General features: G+C 44.9%; 1 protein-coding gene and 1 non-coding gene across 6 annotated transcripts in view; both read right to left on the bottom strand.

Moving 5' to 3' along the window:
- The window catches only part of LOC106749888 (protein PIH1D3), a 28,771-nt gene that overhangs the window by 4,634 nt on the left and 1,683 nt on the right, over nt 1-22,454 (bottom strand). For 3 of the 5 annotated variants that reach the window (XM_014629801.1, XM_014629799.1, XM_014629800.1), the window contains 3 exons: nt 19,862-20,067; nt 19,375-19,502; nt 16,583-19,163 (listed from right to left, as the gene is read on the bottom strand). In XM_014629801.1, the coding sequence (XP_014485287.1) occupies nt 19,034-19,163; nt 19,375-19,502; nt 19,862-20,067 (464 nt within the window). In that variant the 3' untranslated portion in view covers nt 16,583-19,033. Of the gene's footprint in view, nt 1-16,582; nt 19,164-19,374; nt 19,503-19,861; nt 20,068-22,454 lie in introns of those variants that run through there. The other 2 variants (XR_001374892.1, XR_001374893.1) reach the window with 2 other exon arrangements.
- Nucleotides 13,380-13,452, bottom strand: Trnat-ugu. The gene has a single exon. It is a non-coding gene; the product is annotated as a tRNA-Thr (tRNA).

Below are 22,454 nucleotides of genomic sequence, written 5' to 3'. Positions count from 1 at the left end.
CCGACGATTTTTCAACCGCGAGTCACGCGCGAGTTTGCCCGACGAATTATCGGCGACGAGATTTCGCGGACGTGCGCTTCCAGAATCGCACTCGAGTCGTTCTCGTAACAGCAATTTCCAAACAGCCGGTACGGCAAGGATTACGATGATGTAAAAGTGCGCTCCAGGGGAAAACTTTATCGCTGCATAATTCTCGAAGGATTGATCCACGGAGCGAGAAGTGTAGAAACGATATCGCCTTTCTCTGCGTACGCCAAGAGGAAGAGAGAGAGAGAGAGAGAGAGAGAGAGGCAGAGACAAAGAGAGAGAAAGAGCGCGCGTAACGTGGTGTCCGACACGCCGCCGCCGTCGGGCGGGTTTCTTCGTCGATACGTGAATTACCTGCGCGCGTAGTGGAACAACGATACTGTCAGATGCACAAAGGGATCGAACGAACGCTAATTGCCTCCTGCGCTCGGGCTATCTTCTGCTGCTTGCTCAGCACTTTTCACGTTATGGCAAAAGGAACCCTCAGCGCCTCTCTCTCTCTCTATCTCTCTCTTTCTCTCGCTCGCTCACGTCACAGCCACCGCGATAAAAGAACGATTTTAATTAAATCGTTTCTATCCTCTCTCTCTTTCTCTCTTTCCCTTTCTTTTTCTTTCGCTCTCTCGCTCTCTTCCTCTCTCGATTCTATCTGTGGCATTCGGCAAATGTGCAAGCAGGTATAATCGGGACGCGATCGAACGAGGGAGAAAACGGCGGTTTTATCGTCTGCGATCGTCCTCATCCTCTTCGTCGTCGGGACCTTTGGCGGCAAAGGAACAAAACTAGCTGGTCGACGCGAATAAACACCAAAATCGACAGATGCAAATCAAATCTCGCAACGGAAACGGGGTTACTCGGTATTAATGCGCGAGCCGTAACCGCGGCTTCGCGCGATTTCGAGCCTCGGATTTATTACAACCTATTATCACGCTGTTCATCATGAAATTTTAATTATTTAAAAAAAGTTGACGATTGTACCGTAACAGAGGAATATTTAACATAACAATCGTTATAATACGTTAACCTCGTTGCGTTATGCACACACACATACGCGCGCGCCCGAATATATATATATATTTTTTTTAAGAGCGATCGGCTCTTTTTTCTTTCGTTATTAAATCAACCGGGCGGGATTACTGCGCTTAGAATTATGGCGGAAATTATGGCGGCATAATTCGCGGCCGGAAAAATACGAATGTATTCCGTCTCGCGGAGTTAACATCTCCCACTCGATCGCTTTATCCACGCTCCCCGCAGAAAGAGGAAAAAAGAAAAGGGGTGAGAGAGAGAGAGAGAGAGAAAAGGGGACGAGGGAATTCTGAAATACGCGGGGTGGAAAATACTTCGGTGCTGGTACGGTACGTGACTTATGGCGACCGTACGTATATCGTCAAGAACACCGCAGTTCCGGTGCCGGTAGGAAGGCGTCGAGTGTGGAATATAAACTTTAACGGATGGCTTCTTCCTCGTGTACTTCGCGCTAGGGCTGATCTAGGAGATCCTCGTCCTGTCCCTACAGCACCCTCCAGCTTGTATTTCCTCCTCGCGTCGGATACAGAGCCTTTCACATCGCGAAGCGAGTCCGTTACCGCACTCGGCCCAGTGAAAATGTGTTCCATGGAAACACGAAGACACGCGTCATGCCTGGGAATTTCACAAAACGATCGTTGAAAAAATTTCACACACACACACACACACACATACACTGTCTTTTACGCCCAAACTATGAAGCGAGTTCCGGAGCGCGAACTTCCCCCGAGAAATTCATCTTCTTCCGTCGCCGTTATTCATTAATCGCTCGACGTGGATGCACTCTTAAATCGTCTCCGCTACATTTTCGATACGACGAATACTGAACGCCGAGCGATCGATCACCTGCCAATTTTAATAATCCCGCACGGAACAGATGAATTCAAGAGACGGCCTCGCTATCGTACGAAAATCGCCGACCGACGACGATAACGACAACGAGTGCAGTCGGGGGATGGTCGACACGTTTCCTCGCCTCGAAGACGTGCGCTTTTGATTTTCGTCGCGAGAATCGCGAACTTTCCATTATGATTGAGGAGGAGGATCGCTCTCCGGTCGGTCGTTCGCTCGTGCGAAACTCCACTTCGAGTGGCGATTTCCCCTCCACGTCTTTCTTCCTCTCTCTCTCTTTTTTCCCTCGTCCTCGTCGAGAAGACCCTTCAATTTGTCATACAAGATGCGCGCGCGCGCCCGGTGCGTTCACGTTCGAGGCACTCGCCAGATCAATGAAACTGGGTTAGGAATTCACGAGGAAGAATACGAGAGAGAGAGAGAGAGAGAGAGTGGGCCCTCGATAAACCCGGCGCGGCCAACGACGGAGCAGGGTCAACAGCTGAGATAGGCGAAGTCGATTATCACCGACATTCTCCGCGGCACGTGGAAATCGATACCTAATTATCGTTCGGTATTCTACACGCGAGCTGCCGCGGGAATTTCCTTCCATCGGGTAAACCGCCGCTCCCCGACCTGTCCTGCGCGCCTCTTCCTTCTCCGCTTCCACTGCGCTCCCGTGGGGTTACAAGGTGAACTGGTTCACGAAGTTAAGCACAAAGTAAAGGATACGTGGCGCCCGGTATTTACGTAAGCAAGGAAATTTACGGATCGAAGAATCCCCGCGCGACCAGAGCGCATTGTGTGTCTAAAGGATCCGTTCCTCGTCCCGTATTCGCACTCGAATCTCGTGTATTTGTGTATGGATATTTTGCGCGCGCGTGTGTGTGTGTATGTGTGTGCAGCGGTTTACAAAAGAACACAGAGTGAGAATTCTTATCCGCGCGTGCGCGCACTATCTCTCTCTCTCTCTCTCTCTCGCGCGAAAACCTTTTTTACGATCATCTACGGATTACCAGATCAACAACAAGGAATCTCTCGGCGCAAGTCTTCATCCCCGAGATAATATATAGACCGTGTCCTTAAAAAGCGTCTCATAATATATTTTCCCGGCTATTTTGCGCGCAAGCTCGCGCCGTCCGTATAAAGTAAGCTACCTCCGTATCGTCGTATCGATCATTTATTTAGCACGTAGATACGAAAAAGCCGGAGGTTTTTCTCGTCGTAAGGGGACCTCATTTAATTACCTCGTCGTTGCGAGTTATCTTATACATCAGGTTGTCTCGCGATCTCGAGTGGCACAGATCCATTTTGATCGCGAGTTGAACACCGAATTGATATTCGATATCACCTCAATATTCTATTTGATGTTTATTCTTAATTACAATAAGCCACGTGTATCAGCCGTGCAACTCGTGCAGAGTCGAATTTGCAGGGTTAATAACGTATAATTGAATCAGAATCCCAACCCTGGTCGATTCTTACGCAAGATTCTAGTAGAGGCGAGACACACACACGACGGAGGGAGATTACGCGTCTCCGGCGCGTGCTGAATCCAGTTTCGCTCGTCCGCGCTCCCGTTATTTACGATCGCAGTTTCCGAACCGATTATCAGCGCCGACTGGCCACGCTCGTACGGCCCGGGATATCCCCCGTGCCTTTTGCTTCCTTCTACAGCCGCCGGCCGGGACAAAATCCGCCGAGCATTAGGACTTCACCCAACTCCCATCATTCCTGCTGAAACTGCACAAGTTCCGCGACCTTCCCGCCCGACCGACCGACCGATCGACCCAGCGACCGACCTCGCCGAGGAAAATTCACATCCGGGACATCTGCCGCTGCTTTGCCTGACCGCCATTGCAATTAACTTTTAAGGCTGGCACCGTCTGCCCGGCATAGGCGGTCGGAAGCGGCACGTTTAGCGTTTCGGCGTAGCGTGTGACCTCGCGTTCCTCGGGGTTGGCGATTCAGCAACGCAAGGGGGGAAAAGGGGAAAAAAAGAGGAGAGGGAAATAAAGGAAACAAGAGCAGCGAGAAGAAAAGGGGCGAGATATACAGAGCGTTTCTCGGGAAGCTCGGGTAAACTTCGCGGAGGGAAGAACTTGCCGCGGAACCAGCGGAAAAGTTCATATCGGCGTACACAGGGTGTCGCGGATTTCGTGTCGGTTTACTTCTTGTTCGCGGATCTTCTTCGATCGAGTCGAAGACCGTCGAAGAAGACCGACTCGTCGTTCCTCGCTGAGAAATTACGTGTGTGTGTGTGTGTGTGTGTTTGCGTGTGAGGGTTGTCGACTGGGGAAGGGGAGCTTGGGAAATATTTAAACTCTCGTCGCGCGTCGGGATCTGGTAATCCGCTGCTCGAAGCGGCGAAGATCGAAGTTTGATTTCTCGACGTCGAGTGTGTCGAGCAAAGTTAACGGTTGGCGGACGAGTTGATAATTAACGAACGATTCGCGGAAATTAGTTGGGATGCGGGGCGAAATTCCACGTGGGAATCATTTCGCGAAATCACGCGTGAAAATAAACCCGACCGATGGCGGCGGCGGTAGCAGTCGATATTAAGTAGCCGCTGTCAAGTTTTCGCGCCGTCGAAATTCCGAGGTGGGAAGATGGCGGATACTCATTCTTCGAGTATCGAGTTGCGAAGGGAGCGACGTACAAAGGACGGACGGAAGAAAGGACGAAAATGGAGGTACCGTGAATAAAGCTGAAGAGGAGGCTCATTGTAACGTCTACGTTGAGAGATAAAAGTTAACCGGACACCCCCGCCGCGTGCGCATGTAGTTGGTGTTTCCTCCCTTGGAAGGGAGGAAAAAAAAAGGGAGAAAGAGAGAGAACAACCGTCCCGGTGCGTCCCGGCGTCGGTTTGTTTCGAAAAGTGAGGGGCGGCTCACAATGGCTCGTTGAAAGAGCCGACGGTTCCTCGGGAATTCCCTCCTTCGCGAGTTTCACGCGCCATTTAATCGAGAGGGTTAGAAATAAGTAGCGCGCAGGAGAGGAGAGAGAGTGTTTTCGTTATTGAGAAAAATGTCGGTCGCGAGGGAACACGGAAATCGACGTTTCACTTCGCAGACAATGTCCTTTCCATTCCCGTGGAATGGTATCCCAGGTTCTCTACGCGGTCAACGATAACGAGCAACGACAGCTAATGAAAATGATAATGCTGAAAATCATGCAATAATGGCTAAGTCAACGTTAAGATTGAAGCTCGAGCGACGTCAGCTTCGAGCGAGGCGTATTCGCACTGAGAAATTGCAAAACACTGAATTGTCACGAATATATTTGGAACTTCGGGCATGCGTTTTTCCACTTCCGGTGTCGTTAATCAAGATAGCCCTCGGCGAGGAAGCAGGGGTCTTAAATAAAAAGACGATGGGTCGCGCACTGCGAAAACGTCGGCCACCCCGATACCTTCGACGAAGTAATTAGACTTCCCGGACACCCTGTAGTAGAATCGCAGTCTCGCCAAGGCAAAAAAAAAGGCATTGCACACTCCCCGTGGCTCAGGGGTTAGCGCACTAGTCTTGTAAACCAGGGGTCGGGAGTTCAAATCTCTCTGGGACCGGTGAAAGTTTCCTCCAAACCCCCGCCGTAGTTTTTTCGCGCCCTTGCAATGCCGTCTCGACGTTAATTCCGCGAGTTATATACTTAATCCTTGGAGGAACGTTCGCCTTATTGACGAAATTCCGCCGAGCAAGTCGAGAGGGAAAAGAGAAAGAGGAAAGTCTCGAGGAAACTATTCGCCGAAGTAATAGTAGATTACTCAGCCTTTCCCTCCTGTCATGCGCTCGATTTCTATTTCATCGTCGTGTTAACCGGACGAATAAACGCTCCCCCTTTTTTTTTCTCGGGGGCCGCACGAGAGGTACAACGGCGAGGAAACCAGCGAGAAATTGAATTTTTACCGTTTCCGAAAATATCGCGCGCGATATCATAACGACGATGTTGCATCGCATTCACGCACGCACGAGCGCGCGCGCGCGTGCGATCGTGCAATTCGTCAAACTTTGCAGAAATTTATCGCGGAAGATCGCACGTCGCATGTAAATGGCCGGCCGCGCGTTACGTTCGCGAATTACGCCGTTGGTCCCTCCGGTTACACCGACCGCCGTGTCTACGTGCGTGTGTGTATACACCGAGGGGTTACAACGAGAAGAGGGTGATCCAGATCACTCTCGGGAACACCCGGATCACCGAGGAGGAAATTTATGGTGTAGATAATATACGATAAATCATCATTCCCAACTAACGTGTAATCCTTTTTGAAATGGAAAAGCTCTACCAAACAGTATTTAATCAGCGACGACAAAACCACCGCGCTTCCCCTCTCCCCTCTTCCCCCTATTATTTTTCACGACGGCTTATTGGAAATATCGGAAAATCGAAGAGTCTGTAATAACAAAGGGCGTGTTTTGAACGCGCCAAAAATGAAAAACACGGTAGTTCTTTTTTTTTTTTAATTATATTTACCTTTCGCGGAAGATACCGTTCCCTTTCGCGCCCGCTCGCGTCAGTTTCACGTCAGGAATTTTGCGAAACGGCGCAAACACGTGCGATCTTCTCAGGTAGAAATATATGCAGGATGTTGTGCAGCACACTCTGTACAAACTTAAGGAACGTGTTTCTGATGTAAGAGGGACCGTTCAAAAATTGCATCACACGAGATTTGAGTATTCGTTGCCCTCCTCCTCCCCGTCACATTTCGTCACAAAGTGTTAATGCACAGTATGGTGTGATTCGAAATTTATTGAACAGCCGCATGAGAATAATTATTCCTTATTTGTTCACACGTTATATTATTCATCTCGAGTATTAACTTTCCTTTTGTGTATTAAACTTTTAATTCTTACATTCTCTTTTCGGTTTTCCCCATTTTTAATAAAAGAATGTTCCAAAAAAATTGCCAAAAATTCATTGATAAACTTTAAACTCTTATCAATAACTGTTTCGAATTGGACTCACGTTTGTAGGACATCTTCTTTTTAAATTTATATCGGAAACATGCTCCTTACGTTTCGTATGTCACATAACACCCTGTATATAAGTGAACTGTTTAGTTACGACAATGTCAGAAAGTATATCGAAAGTGTAGCGAAATATCTTGCAGTTCCCTTTCTTCGAGTTGACGATTATTGTCTCTCCCGGCGTCGCGCAAGATACCATTATTCTCTTTCTCTTCCTTCCCGGAACTAATAGAGAGATGAGAACACGTTTCCGCTCGTTCCAGCTCGATGCGACGCGATCGGGATATGATTTATCGCGAGATCGTTCGCGTCACACAGCTCTGAGTTCTGATACAAATTGAAGTGCGGAAATGAAGTGCGCCGGGCCGGTCATTAAACCGCGCGTCGCGCGCGACGGGGGTTAACTGTCGCAGAAACGTTGAGGCACCGCGTTCGACGCTTATTCGCCGGTTATAAATGACACCGCGTATATATCGAAACTCGCTGCAATTTCCTGCCGTGTATCAGTAACAACGAGAGGGGGAGGGAGGGAGGGAGGGAGGGGCTTTATATTCCGCTGCAAACTGGGCCAAGAAGGCAAACGCATCCTCGCGAAACCGCATTACATTACTTCGTGTCAAAGTAACCATAGAAGAGAACTTCGTCGCCCAATTCGGTATTCGCGTCCTTTGACAATACAGGATGTTCCAAGAAGTGCGAACTCACGAAATTTCGCGGTATAAAAGAGAGGAAGAGAGAGAGGGGGGAGAGAAAGAGAGTGGATATCTCGTTCCTGAGAAAACTCAAAATGAAATTTCCCCTCTCTCTCTCTCTCTCTCTCTTTCTCTCTCTCTGGTGAGAAACGATTTCTCGTCTCGCTCTTTCCTTTACAAAATCATCGAAGATACACATTGGGCTCCGAGCTCCGACATTTCTGTTCAATTTTCGGACACTCGGCCGTCACGTGCACACATGCGCATTAGCCGACATTTAATTCGTCGCATAATTATCATAACTCACTCGCGAGAAAAGGGAGAGAGAGAGAGAGAGAGAGACTCCAGTTGAATCTCTCGCAGCTCTGTAAAGTGAAGTAGAATTAAAAATAAAGTAGCATCTCATTAGAAACACTTTTTCTCATTTTCCCGTCCGAAAAACAAAACGTGAGAGAGAAGTCATTTAAAATGTACGGGACTCCGCGCTCTGTCGTTTTCGTTTACTTGTATTTAATCATTACTTGGACACACACACACTGAGAGAGCGCGCGTATATTCGGCAGGATTATTTGACGACCGTTTCCGAGGAACGTCGCAACGAGAATAGAACGACGACGAAGGAAAAATGCGGACAGTCGGACATGTAGGGCCTCGGGAAACCAAATGTTTGCGGACAAATCGTCGTCGTTTTCGACGAGGAAAATCAACAANCCCCCCCCCCCCTCTCCATCGAGTCGGTCCTAATACACCGCCCGGGTGAAAATCGCTCTGCACGCGCGGACTCTCGATCCCGATCCGAGAATTTCGGATATATGCTGCCTCGAATGGCAGGCAGGCGGTAGGCATGCAGGCAGACCGGGGGGAAAACTGCGTGCACGGCACGCAGAAATATTCGTCCGTTTTCATTTTCCCCATCGGCCCGCGGAATCGCGCCGAGTTTTACGCTCCGGGACCCCAGCCGCCGGGGATCATTAATGCGAATCAATTCTCACGGGACGCGGTTCGCGAGTCCGATTCGTCGGTCGAAAAAAAAAATCGCGCATTCTCTCTCACCGTCTCCGTCACTCTCCCCTTCGCTTCTCCGCACACACGGATTCTCCCTCGCGCGAGTAGAGTTGACGTTTTAAATAAGAGAACACAAAGGTGCGGAGATTAAAAGATAACAGAGAGGAGGAGGATACGAACTGCACGCGGATTGCGAAAAACGCACGAACAAACTTAATTTGAGCGAAGAGAGAGGGAGAGGGAAATCTTTTAATTTTTCATATTAAAAATCTCTTCCCCCGACGCCCGCGTCCTTGCTTTTCGTAATTGCTGTGGCCCGGCCTAACTCTTGTCGCGTCTTGTTTCGAAATTAATGCATATTGTGCCGCTTCTTGCTTTAATCGCAACGGCGCAATATTTAAAATTGCAATTTCGGATATATTTCGCGTTGGAAAAGTAAATATTAATATTTTCGTCCACGGTAAATCCTACGGTGTGCGCGCTTACGGCTCACTCAGATTATTCAATCTACTCCGGCGTGGAGAAAAGGTTCGCGGGCTGATATTACGGGAGAGAGGAAGGGGGGGGGGGGGCGGAGGCACCGCTTTGTCTAACGCTTTTCCCCGTTATTCTTGATTTGCATTCTGCAACTGCTTATTTACATTTTGCGCTAAGATATTCCGGAACTTCGTATTCGAAATTAAAGCGGAACGCGCGCAGAGTCGTTCGCCCTCGCGCTAATTAAATGTTAACAGTTTTCTCAAGCACCATCACTAGGTAGCTAAAATTTAAAAAGATTCCTTAGAAAATGGTTTGACGAACCGACTAACTTAAGCATTTTCTCAGGCAGGACCGATAAAAAGTCTTTTCCTGCAAAGTGTAAAAAGCGCGAATGCGTTCGGGGCAATTTGAAATACGAAAAAAAAAATTGTTACAAATCCGCATATTTCATCACACGAAAGAGAGAGGAAGAGTGTGTGTGTGTGTGTGTGAAAATACGCGCTCTCGTTTCGCTAAATGAGGTCAAACTGTCGGAAATAATCTATATGTCAAAGAGAAGCTCTCTCTCTCTATCTCTCTCTCCCTCCTGTCTCTCCCATGCGGATATATAATTACGGATCTGTGTAGTAATACCTTTATAAAGATGGATATTTAACTCTCTCGGGAAACGCGAACTTGACATTTCCGCCGCGTTTCAGCTACATTTAGTACTTGACCTGTCACGTCGCTGCAGTCTCATTGAATCCGTGATGTCCGCGGCAAAAAGAGGAACACGCTCTTTATTCCCACCGCTATTCTCACCCACGGACTACACCCCCGCTGACTGATATTTATTTCAAAATCTCTCCCTCCTTCTCTCTCTCTCTCTCTCTCTCTCACCGTCTGCGCTGTCCGTCACGTTCGACGCGAGGAACCCGCGAGATACATCGCCGAGGCGAAAGGCGCAAAAAAAGTTGGCCGCGAACATTCGCAAGCTCTCCGTGATATCGGGAGTTCTTCGAGAGATCGCGAGAAATTCCCGACCTCTTCTGCCAGTGGGGAGAGAGAAGGGGGAGGAGGAGCCTCAACTTTTTGTGGCGCAGCTATCCCGCCACGATCCATCCCCGGCCAGGATCGCCAGGACGAAGCGATGAAATGCATATAGCCGCGCAAAAACAGGACGTAACGATGCCGGGGCGCTTCCGCGCTCATCTTACGGCGAATAAATTCCGCTGTCTCGATACCCCCGTCCCGGGATATTCGCGAATATCCATATCAAGACGGCTCACCCGGTACACTTGGCAGGCTTATGGGCTTTTCAATTTCGTTCTCGCGGCTCTCCGTGCGCGCGCGCGCGATAGCTATTGCGATCTACGTGCACACGCTCGTTGAAATTTTCCGAGACGGCGTTTCGCCGGGCAGGGAAGGAGGAGGGCCATTATGGCTTTCCCATTTCTTGAGTGATATCGCGGACGAAAGCCCGCAATGTGGCGCGTGTGAGAGAGAAAGGGAAGAGAGCGGCCGAGAGGAGAAAAGAGGAGAACGAGGCTGCCGCTAGTCGCTGGCCGCGCGAAATGGAAAAATAATTGGCCGAGATGCATACACCAGTCCTGGCGCATCTTGGAAATATATCAGGCAGATGCGAGCCTGGAGTTTCGCTCTGCACGGCGCGGTGCACTTTATGTTTCGCGCTCCTGTTAGTCGATGTTCCACCGGCCGTGAAGCTCGACCTGTCGGAGCTGACCAGGCTGGCCCCCGGTTGACGAAATTTCGAGTTATTGCGCGACATGTGCTGCTGCGACTCCAGTGTTTTTATCGTATGGAGGGAAAGGGGAGGAATTAGATTAGATCCGGCAGGATAGCTTTGACGCATATCTGGGCTATTAGGGTTTTCTAACCGTAGACGTGTCGAAGAAAAACACGTATATTAACAGCACCAGGTATAAACAATTGGAGTTAATCTTGATTTAAGGACATATCATCCGTAAATTTCAAAATAATGATAAAATTATGGGACAAATTGATCTATACGTTGTAGTAGACATCTTTTCTGCAAACAAATTTTCTCTGGAAATTTATCAGGGTAAAAGTGTTGCAAGCTTCCTGTTCCGTCGACTATACGGTTCTAAAATATTAGTAATCTAATTACGGTGTGTGTTAAAGATGACTTTCATCAAACTCTGATTAAGCTAACTGACGATTAACTTGGAGCCGGCGAAGTTGCTAACACGGATAATGAGACAGTTTGTTATTAAAATAAATAAGAAACTTCTCTCTTGTTCTCCCTTTACAACTTACATTTATAATTGCTATTAGAGAGTCGAGTAACTGTATGCTCTATTTCGCCAAGATGCATAGAGTTATTAATTCTTTGGTTATTGTTGAACAACAAATTATTATATAAAGGTTGCCGTTGAACATTTTATTGATTAATTATATATCATATATTATTATTATTATTATTATTGTTATTATTATTATTAATCGGTTAATTTAATCAAAATTTGGTGAAAATCACCCTTAAAGCCACCTTATCGGTAGACGCAAACTCTGTCGACTCCGGAGACTCTTTTCTCGGACCCCTTCGCGAAATTTCGCTTGACGATGAAGTTGCGAGAAGCAACGTCGAGTTTCAAGTTATTAACACCGTAGAGGAGAGGAAGAAGAGGGAGGTGGCGCTCCTCGAAGGCCACTCGAAGGGAAACGCGCGGATTTGTCGCGGCAATCTCACGCAAATTCGAAATTTCGGCTCCCGAAACAACATCGCGCTATATTGCCGAGACGTCTCGATTGCGAGACACTCAAGGCTCTCTCGATGGCCGCAATGGCTCAATGCTAAATTGCGAAAGTTCCAGAAAGTTTAATACCCCGCCGTGTACTCCGTTGGGCCGGCCAACAATAATTCTCGTTATATCTACAGGATGTATCAAAACTCGCGCGTTTTCCCCTAAATTAGACCATTTCTCGACGTCAGTTGACGTACCTGCGATATTAAATTGAATCTCTCACACAAACCATACGATTTAAGTAACAATGTCGGTTTCAATTACACATCCTTGGCAATCTTCAAATCTGCTGTTACAAAATTTTTACGTATGTAAATTCTTGTACATGTGACTAATTATTTTGTATCTTTGTACCTAAGGGATGCAATTTCCATGAATAAGCGAAATAAAATTAAATAAAATGAAATTAATAATGTATATTTATATAAAATTCTGTATAAATCCATATAAATCGAGCCTTGAACTTCACTAGGCACAACAGCGGTGTACTCATTAGACCGTTTTGAATAACAAAGTCCTGTTTTTGCAAATAACTATGAAAACTTGTCAATTATTAATTAAAGAAGTCTCTACACATGGCTATTTTCAATAATCAATAACTCAAAATTTTGCGTGGTTGTTTGCAAAATGGTAGAAGACTTTTTTATTCACATTGACCTAAACCACAAGTATATGACGAATGAGACACTTAAAGACAGATATCCTACATACAATAAAAAGTCAAATATTAAATTAAAATGCCTCTAATGCTCTCTCTCTCTTTCTCTCTCGAAATCAATTGGCAGTTAAAATTTCATCGTCCATTTGCAGTTGCGTAGTTTAATTCGCATTTGTTGATCGTCATCTATAGTAATCGCGATCGGTAATCATTTCGCGAAGAATTAATAAGCTTCAAATCGGAAGCCGGAGAACCTGTACGGAAAATCCATAATCAGCAGAGAAACTGCGCGTCCTCACCGTATATTAACCGTATGCGCGTGTGTATGTATGCGTAAAACATATACTATACAAACGATATAACTCAAGGTAAGCGAACAGGCGAAGTTTCTTAATAAACGTTGATGTCGACACCGCGTGGCAATTCCTTAAGTCGGTAGGGAAGCCCGGTTTTATGAGCTTCGACTAACAGATTACAAATGAACTGCCTCTCTTTAATTAAGTCCTGCGGAAATGATCGTCGATCGGGGCAAAAAATATGTTCCAGCTATAACGAATTCTCTGAATTCTACGTTGCAAATGATTTTAACACCGAGGAAGGAACGAGTGTTGCGCATTTGTCCTCGCCGAGGATTAGCGTGAGAGTCTCCTTGAGACTATTGCTGTGTTAATTTTCCAAATTAAATTATCTTTTTCAATAATTTTGGACGCGTTTGTAGCTAGCCGCAGCCTTTTATCTTCATCTTAAACGTGCGATATGAGATTATGAATAATATCGTGTCATCCGTAGATAACAAAACTATGCTATAGATTAGAATAAAATAGGTTGCACAATAAATTAATAGAATTATAAAAGAAATGAGCTACGCGATGTTGTTGTGAACACTGTTTACAAGTGATTCTTCACGAATATTGAAAAAAAAATTACTTGCCCCCAGAGAGATTTGAACTCTCGACCCCTGGTTTACAAGACCAGTGCTCTAACCCCTGAGCTATGGAGGCTCACGGCAGAGAGTTCTCCCAATACTCTGAACCTAGATATTGAATTAATCATATTTAATGCATGAAAGAAAAATATTATTCTCAATATTTTTCTTTCGTGCATTAAATATGATTAATCCGGTATCCGCAATGTAACCTTATTATGCTCCATTTCAACGAATAAAAGTCCCAATCTGAGAAAATATCAAAAATTCGCGAGTGAGAATAATTAAAACGATAATACGCTCGTTAAATGCGCCAATTATGTACATGTCACCGCTTCTGTTTAATTTATTTGTGAATTTCGAATCTTTTTTATCCTTTGAATCTAATTAATAAAATATAATAATAATCTCTATATAACCGAATAAAGTAGAATATTAACGTTGAAATAAAATAGATAGCCTTAAAATAAAATATTCGCCTCGAAAGAGAACGTTGCGAAGCGCACGAAAGATGCAACAGAGAGAAAATGAGAGACAGCGATAGTGTAAAATTAAAATAAGCCACTTTTTAATTATGAAAACGTCTCGCGCGCTGTTACTCAGTGAAACGCACGTTTTACTTTCGACGTGATAACCAGAAGAATACGCGGTTGTAATCAAAATGTCTCGTGAAAAAGTTTTTCACGGTCATTCGCGATAATGTCGCGAGCGACATGCTCTCTCTCTCTCTCTCTCTCTCTTTTCTTTTTCTCTGTCTCTTCCACCGCTCGTTTTCCGCAGCTGCGAGAGTAAGCAGCGGCGAAAGAAGAGCCAGTGAAAGGACAGCCGGTCATAATGGCAGTTCATGTTGCACGTAAACGAGTCGCCGTACCTTTTGCATATCTTGAGGGACGCATCAGCGGCAACGCGGCGACAAGGAAAGTTCGGCCTCGTCGCATTTCTTCGTCGTAAAATCGCTGCGCATGTCTTAAACTTCGTGGCCCCTTCCTGCGAACTTTAAGGATCGGTCGAGGATAAAGTAAAATTTCACGCTGGCCTCTCGTACGTCGCTTTCGCGCGACGTCGTTGATAAGCGTAGTACGAGCGTATCGACTGCTAAATTGAATTGCTCGCGCGCACAAAATGCCGAGCGACTTCGTCGAGATCTTCGTCGCACAGGGGTTCTAAACGCAAAATACGTAAGAGAAAATTTTTCTTAGGTAAATGAAATAAAATTAATTCCGTAATTCTAGTGACATTTTGTCATTTTTTTGCGAGACTTTGGTCGGCAGAGTCTCTCTCGCGCGCGCGCTTAGGAAAAAAAACTGCGTGCAGTCTAGCAACGTAATTTTTGACGCTGTCGTAACTTTTTACGCGCCAGTACGACCCCCCGGGGGGAGAGTACGCTTTCCTCTCCTCCTGTCTGCGAAAGTTGAGGAAAGGAGAGGAGGAGAAGAGCGCGAAATGGAATATTATTATATATAATAACGCCTAACTAACTTGGCCGTTTCGGAATTAAAAACTTTCCGGTCGGCGGAAATGAAGGCGGGAGGCAAGGAGGAGCTAACGAACTATGATCAACGACTGATTGAGTTTCCGGCTGATTACGAACGGTAAAACGTGTGTCGTTCAACTGGCGTGACACGCGTTTCAAACAATACGCGCCGATCTCGTCGAACAGAAGCGCGTGAAATGTCGACGTCTCTCGGTCTCCCCGAATCGAAATTTTCACCCTGTATTAAACCTTGAATTCTACAACGCAATAGGAGCTCAGATAGCACAAGTTTCCACCAAAAGATTCCTCACGAAATTTGTCCTTGTTGGTTTGAGATACTCTATTTGTATAATCTTATGTGAAGATAAAACTTGCGTACATGAAGAGATTCTATATAGTTCCATTAAAAAAATATTCAAGAATAATTTTCATGAATTGAAAGCGAAAGATATTGAATAGAAAGAACGATATCTTCAAACTAAGAATTGTATCAATTTGAAGATATCGCTCCTTCTATCCCATATTTTTCCCTCTCAATTCATAAAATTTATTCTTTAATAAGAATATGATTTTAGTAGAACTTTATAGAATTTCTTCATGTTTTATCTTCACACAAGACACGTGTTCTTGCTTATATGCTGAGAATATCAAATTTGAATTGAATCTAATTATTCCCCGTATAGAATTAAAGATTCAAGAGAGAAGTTATAAATGTCAGTAGTCATCAGAGTAGATTTTTATCCGTTTAAGTAGACGCGAACTGTCCTTAAGAGCGTCGAAATGACAAACAAAATTTCGACTTGACTCGTCTCTCGGTGGATGTGCGAGCGTTTCAAAGCTGTAAAATGCATTTGCACTGCTCGAGACACGCGGATAAAGGACGAAACGAATGCTCTCGACTGCGGCTCGGCGGGCATTTGTTGTTCGTCGCGTGTTACGAACGCGCGTAGCACGAAGGCACGTAGCGTTCTCGCGTTTAAATAACTCCTTTCGCTTTTGCCATTGTGAAGTGCCACTCCCTTTTGTGCGCCCCTCGTGTCACAACGTTGCAACGCACGCTTGTAAACGTCGTCCGTCACCGTGCCCCCGTCATGACAGAGAGCGATGACGATCCATCATGAACTGTCCGCAGAACATTAATTATATAATTATTACAATTAATTACAGCATAGGGGCATTCACAGTACAGCGTATAGCGCTAGTATTAATTAATGCTATTAGTAAAGCTGTAATTATTAATTATTATAATTAATTCTAGTAACGGTATTTACATTTCGTGATGCACGTAATTGTGATATCGTGGCGTCGTTATAACCGTCGAATAACGCGGTGATATCTCGGATATTTCTCGGTCGAGACCGTCGACCAAACTTCGAAAGTGTCTTCTCTAAACGAGACGGAAAAGTATGATGAAACTGTGCTTCATGATACTCGAGGATCCTCCGTTCTCGTGAAGAGCAGAGAGGACGCGAGAACGTGCAGGGAGAGAGAAATAGTACGGCTCACTTTCGTATCAATTCTTTTCAATTTTATCGCATTTTCCTGTAACGCAGGAGTAGAGTTTATCTTGCTAAGGAGTATGACACATTTTTTCATCGCAGACCTCAATTGCGAAAATATAAATAGCACGGGATATGGAACGGAAGGTTAATAAATTCAGGCAAAATGTTGATACGTTCCTCGCCCAGATAGATCAATGATTATTACAACGTAACACAATCGACGACGGAATGTTTACAATCTTTCTCAATTACATTTACGAAGCAAATATACTGTATTGAATTAATCGTCAAAAAAGTGTGTGTTATACGTTAATGTAAATTCTCCGTTATATTGATGCAGTGGCAAATTTGCCGAAAGTTACATTCCTATTTTCATGTCACATCTCTTCACATGACGTATTGTTTGGAACAAATTTTCATCATTACAACCCTCCCATCCACTCCTGCCTTGACCTCAACCCTCCAATAGTCGTCCACATTTACCTCTATATAAAGGGACATTCACTATTGTTGCCCGAGTAGAAATATAATTAGTCAGCCTCAGTGAAGTTAGCTAGTTCAGAATAGATTGAATTTTCTAGCTTGTTATTGATTCATTATTAACTAATTATTCACATGTTATTCAAATGTATAACTAATTATTTACATGTTATTCAAATAGTAATTATTCGAGTACAGAATCGGTTTTGTGTGATTCAATCGTTGTCTCCTCATTACGTATCAAATATGATGGCACCGTCTATTCTGAAACATATAGTTTAGCTACTGTATATCCGCTACTAGTAGTGAAAAATGAAGTAGCAAATAAAAATTGGTGCATTATTCCATAAAAATCTTCAAAAAGCAGAAGTGAGCATTATATCATTACTTGACAACTAGTTTTTCATCTGACAACCGTATTTTCTCTTGTTTAACCATAAGCTGACTTATTTATCTAGCCATTGCTTAGCCGCCAAAAAGAAGTGAACGTTACATTATTATAGCCAGTAGCGACGTCAGACACAAATTTACCACCTTACGGCCGTGCATTTACGGGGTTCAATTTCTACCAGGAAGGTTACCGCCAAATTCGGACACTCCTGTCTATCCGGGTCGGCTACGAAATTCTATAGTAATTTTCACCGTAAGACCCTCTTCGTGTATTCTTTCTCTATCTCTCTCTCTTTCTTTCTTTCTCTCCTTCTCTCCCGTATTAACGCGACCTCCGCGATTGCTTTCCGGGGAAAGTACCCGCGGCAGTCCCGGAATCCAGGATACCGTCGCCAGGTCCATGGCATCGTTCTCGCACGATCGTTCCGGTCCATCTGGCGAAGGGGCCATTAGCCACGTGCCGATTGTCCATACCCCGGGAGACGGTGAACGTTACCGTCGTTTCTTGCGCGATGAACGCTCGCGATCCCCGACGTGACGGCCGCGCGGCCGCGGCGATTCGACGATCCGCACGACGATTACGGGGCGCAATTTGCTATTTGCACGTCGCGGGTAAATTAGCATCGCGTAACGAGCTCGCGAGCGCGCCGTAATCAAGGACATGACATTACACAAAATGCAAATACGATTTTGTCGTCAATTACCGCAGCGTTGTACGCGAGACTCGGCGGGAAAAATTCATCGTCAGGATATAACGAAGCGTGATAAACATTTCTCTCTCTATTTCTCTCTCTCTCTCTCTCTACAATTGTACGAGCCGGAAATGAGCCTCGCGCGACGATTATAAAACACGTTCGTGCGCGCGAAAGATCGCTCGGCTGTGCGTACTTCCAACGTTTGCGTGAAAGTATGCCGTGAAAAAAAGATCAGCTCGTATAAAAAAATCTCTTGGGATTTAATTGGGGAATCCGATTTCCCAAAATAAATCTGGATTCTAGTTGCGATGTTTTTTTCATCCCTTGTTTACAAAACGTTGTACGTAAAACACGCTCGAAAATTAGTTCGGCGTTTTAATGGGGCGATCATAAAACTGATCTAATACATTACTGGTCACGTATTGATCGTTTAATTTATTTAACCTTCCATTAGAAATAAAATTATATTCATATTACGTCCTTTCTTTTCCTCCTTTCCACCCTCTTTCTCTCTCTCTCTCTCAACCGTTTAGTAATAGAAAGAGCGTTTACATCATACGTGCGACTACGTTTTAGTTTCATTAACCTTTTACCGTAGACTAAATTGTATATTTGAATTTCCTACGTCAGATTGTCGATCGAACTGCCTCGATTTTTATTCAACTTGACTCAATAGCAGTCTGTGTGACGAAATTTACATAACTGAAACTTGGTTTTTTCGTTCCGCTTTTTTTTTTTAATATACTTTTTTTTTTTAATATACTCGTGTACCAAACGTGTCTCGACAAGTAAACGGCTGTCTCTCGCTGTCTCTAACGGAATTTTTATACTTCACTTCGGATTAATCGGGAGTACGTTTGATACGAAAAATTGCAGAACGAGGGAACACCGATGACGACGACGACGACGTGCCTCCCGCGGAGAAATTGAGCTGGAACACGTCGACGGATCCGTCGGCGAAATTTAATCGCGCGAAAATGCGCAACGTCTTACCTCTACGCTACGCACAAATCAGGCCGACGCCGAGGACGAGATGGAATTGCCTGAACTTACTTCGACACACGATGCACGACAGTGCGACGCTCGAGACGTTGATGACTGATCGCTCCCGCCGAATCAGAAGTTTATGTTATCCAACTCGCGCGTGAGCTTCAGACTGATCTCCAGGATGAAGGTGTCGTTGTGCCATTTGGCGGAGGATGCGTTCGGATCCACCGGATGAGGCGTCGGTAGGTGCAGCCGATATCTGGAGAATCGCGCGAGTGGCTTTACGTTGCGCCCCGGCAGATTTACGGCCTCGTAAAATTGTCAAAGAAACTACAGGACGCGCGTCGGAATCGCGTTGATTCCGACGCGGACTCTGCTCTTTTCTCCCCGCTCTCTTTCTATCCTTCCCCTCTCTCTCTCTCTCTCTCTTACAGATTACTCCGATAAATCCGTCGTGTTGGTCGCCTCACCTTGGGCTGCGCACGTCGATCGCCTCGGATTCCACGGAGAGCTCCACTTTTTCCCGCGTCTCCTGCGGCAATTTCACCATCACCGATAGCCACTCGCAAGACGCCGTGCCCGGCGTTTTAAAGCCCATCTAAATAACAATTCCGCCTTTAGGACCGCCCGTCGGGCGATTTACACGTAACAGTGTCGATTGAAAAGAATTGTACGTCGCCGCGCGACCCCGACTCGAAAGAAGGTAAGAATGAGAAGTTTCTTTCGCGTTATACCGCTTTATTAACGCGTTGAATACCACGACGATGACCGGCGCTACGATACACTCAGAGAAAAGACTTGGTGATAGAAGCTAAATCTCGTCAGCCAGCTCGAGCTTTGCCGTCCGAATAATCGGATAACGGCGATAATCGCGAGCGGCGAGGATTATTTGTAAAAACTTTCTTCTCGGGACTTCGCCTCGACTTTCGGCGATAAAGAGGAAAAGGGATACATTACCCCTAAGTAAACATCCTCCGCCGTCACTGCTTGCTTGTATCTCATCTCATACTCGGGTACCGTTCGGGGGTCGTAATCCGGCGCGTTTTCAGCGTCGACCGCTTCCGAGGGATGCCAGATATCGTCATCCGCACCTCGGAGCGGCGCGTGAGGTCCCGAGTAGACTTGGGCAGGTTCGGCCGAGGATACACCGATATTGCCGGGTCCTGAAACGAGGTTTGCGATTATGCACTCGCCATTATCTACATTAATCTCCGAGCTCCCGTCGCTCACTTCGTGGGAAGAGGATGAATTTAACGATATTCCCATTTCGACGTTTTCATATTTGTTCTCTTTTTCAGCTAAAATATTTCCTTATGTAACGATTCTATTAATTAGTATTTTTATAGAATATTTTTCTCCTGTATTATATTATATTACACTCACGAGTACGCGTATATATGTACGTGTATCAGTAAATCTAACAATATTTCATTACAACATTTTCACATCCGTTCTCTCTTAGCTGAAGCGTATTTCACACAACGGTTCTACTATTAATATATTTTTCTAGAACATTCTCTTTTTCATTTATTATATCACACTTACGAATGCGCATGCAATACGTGTATCGATAAATCCTCAAAGGTGTCACGCGCAATCAGACAACGTGCAACATCGCAAATAGCGTCTTGCCGCGGATTAATAATTCCGTCGCTAGTTATAGAATCGTCCCGAAGCTCTCCCGCGAGCTCGTATTATCGTCCGGTGTGATTTACAACGACTGCGTATCTCGTGAATGACGCGTGAGTCATTGTTTGAAGAGCGGCGATCACGATTCTCCGACCTTTAATACGTTTTACAGATGTAACGTGTACGATTGCGCGATGATTTACAGCTCTTACGCGCCAGCGGTTAACGTCTTATTGGAATTATGACAGCTGTGCAATTTACGACGGGTTCCCCCCCTTCGTAATCACCGGTTAAAGTATCACACACGCACGCGTGCTGCATAATGCAACGAGTTTATGAGCGGTGAATGTGAAATTTGCGTAAAACTCGCCGCACAATTAATGCGCGCTGCGCTGCGTTTGATGATTTTCACCCGGGCGACCGTAGCGCGCGCCGCAATTTTAACACGCCGGTGTTTCGCCGAAAATTAATACGACGTCGCGTAAAGCAAACACACCGCGTGTGATTCCGCGCGTCCTCGTCGACGAATATATTTTTGCCCGCCGGGATCATTTGCATACCAATTAATCGAACCGCCCATCGCCACGATCGCCACCAGCCGGACGATGAATGTACGCAAAGGAATCATTTTTTAAGAAATATCTGTACAGAATTGGAAAAAAATGAATATCCGCAGAATTCTTGAAGAATTAATACGCGATCAAATATCTCGATGTATTCCACAAAAGTTGATTGTAACGAATACTTCGCAGCACCGCACTTCGAACACTCGAGGGAATTCGCGTGGAATTACGAATGTTTCGTTTGATACAAATTATTTTCTGTGTATTGTACGTACTCAGCAGTTTTGCAGTTACTTTGTTTTGTGTGTACGGTATCATAATTGGAATTTTTTCCGCAAACAAACGATATCTCGGCGATAATGAACATGAAATAAATGATGATAATGAAAATGAAAATAAAAACGACATTACTGATATCTTATTGAATCGTGGGAATATGACTTTGCTTGACTCGGGTATATTTCTGCAAATCGCTACTTCATAATCTGAAAATGATGACTGCATGTAATAGAATTATTTTTCAATTCCGTATAATTCTCGTGCAATTTTGGATTAATTCCTTCCTTCCATCATGTAGTTCAAGAGCTTAATGTATTTTAATTATTTTAATTATTCCATTGGGGAGAGGATCGTTGCTCACCTAATAGTAATTAACAATAACGTTATATCAATATTATAATTTCCCATTCAACAATATAATTGTTACATACAACATGTGTTATATAACACTTATACTGTTTCGAATAGGAAATTATAATATTGGTATAATGTTAATTTTGTTTGGCATTACTGGGTATTCTGTGTGTGTGTGTGTAGTAGTGTAGTGTGTAGTCCTTTTTCTGTTCTTAAATACTATTCCCCTTGAATTCGTAAATTTTACGATACCATACAATTAACATCAAAATCAGACACATGAATTATTTTATATAACTTGAATTAATTTATATTAATAATTTATTCTTTCTTTTTGCACTTTGCAAAATGTGCTGTATAATATATAATATTTTACATTATTCACACATCGCATGAAAAAATTCTACTAGCAGAATTCATTGGCGTTACACTGACTCAACATTGGCCGATGTTGAACCAATGTAACGCCAATGAAATGTGCTACTAGGAAAGAAATACGTGTGAACATCACGCGTTTACGGAATACGTAAAATATCTGTGTAATATTAAAAATCTGCGGCACAACCTGGATTGTCGCCGCTGCCACCGCCGCCGGCGTTGCCATTCTTCGCCCGATGAAATAACACCCCCGGACAACGAATACATCGAATTAAACGCGACGATACCACGACGGAAATTTACGACATACGACCGGGCGGGAAAGCTCAGTGCGGAATTACGGGGGG

The sequence above is a fragment of the Dinoponera quadriceps genome, unplaced genomic scaffold (assembly GCF_001313825.1).
Source record: "Dinoponera quadriceps isolate SergipeBrazil2010 unplaced genomic scaffold, ASM131382v1 scaffold3290, whole genome shotgun sequence".
NCBI classification, from domain to species: Eukaryota; Metazoa; Arthropoda; class Insecta; order Hymenoptera; family Formicidae; genus Dinoponera; species Dinoponera quadriceps.
The sequence above is the reverse complement of the archived record's forward strand: the minus strand, read 5'-3'. Positions and strand labels throughout refer to the sequence as shown.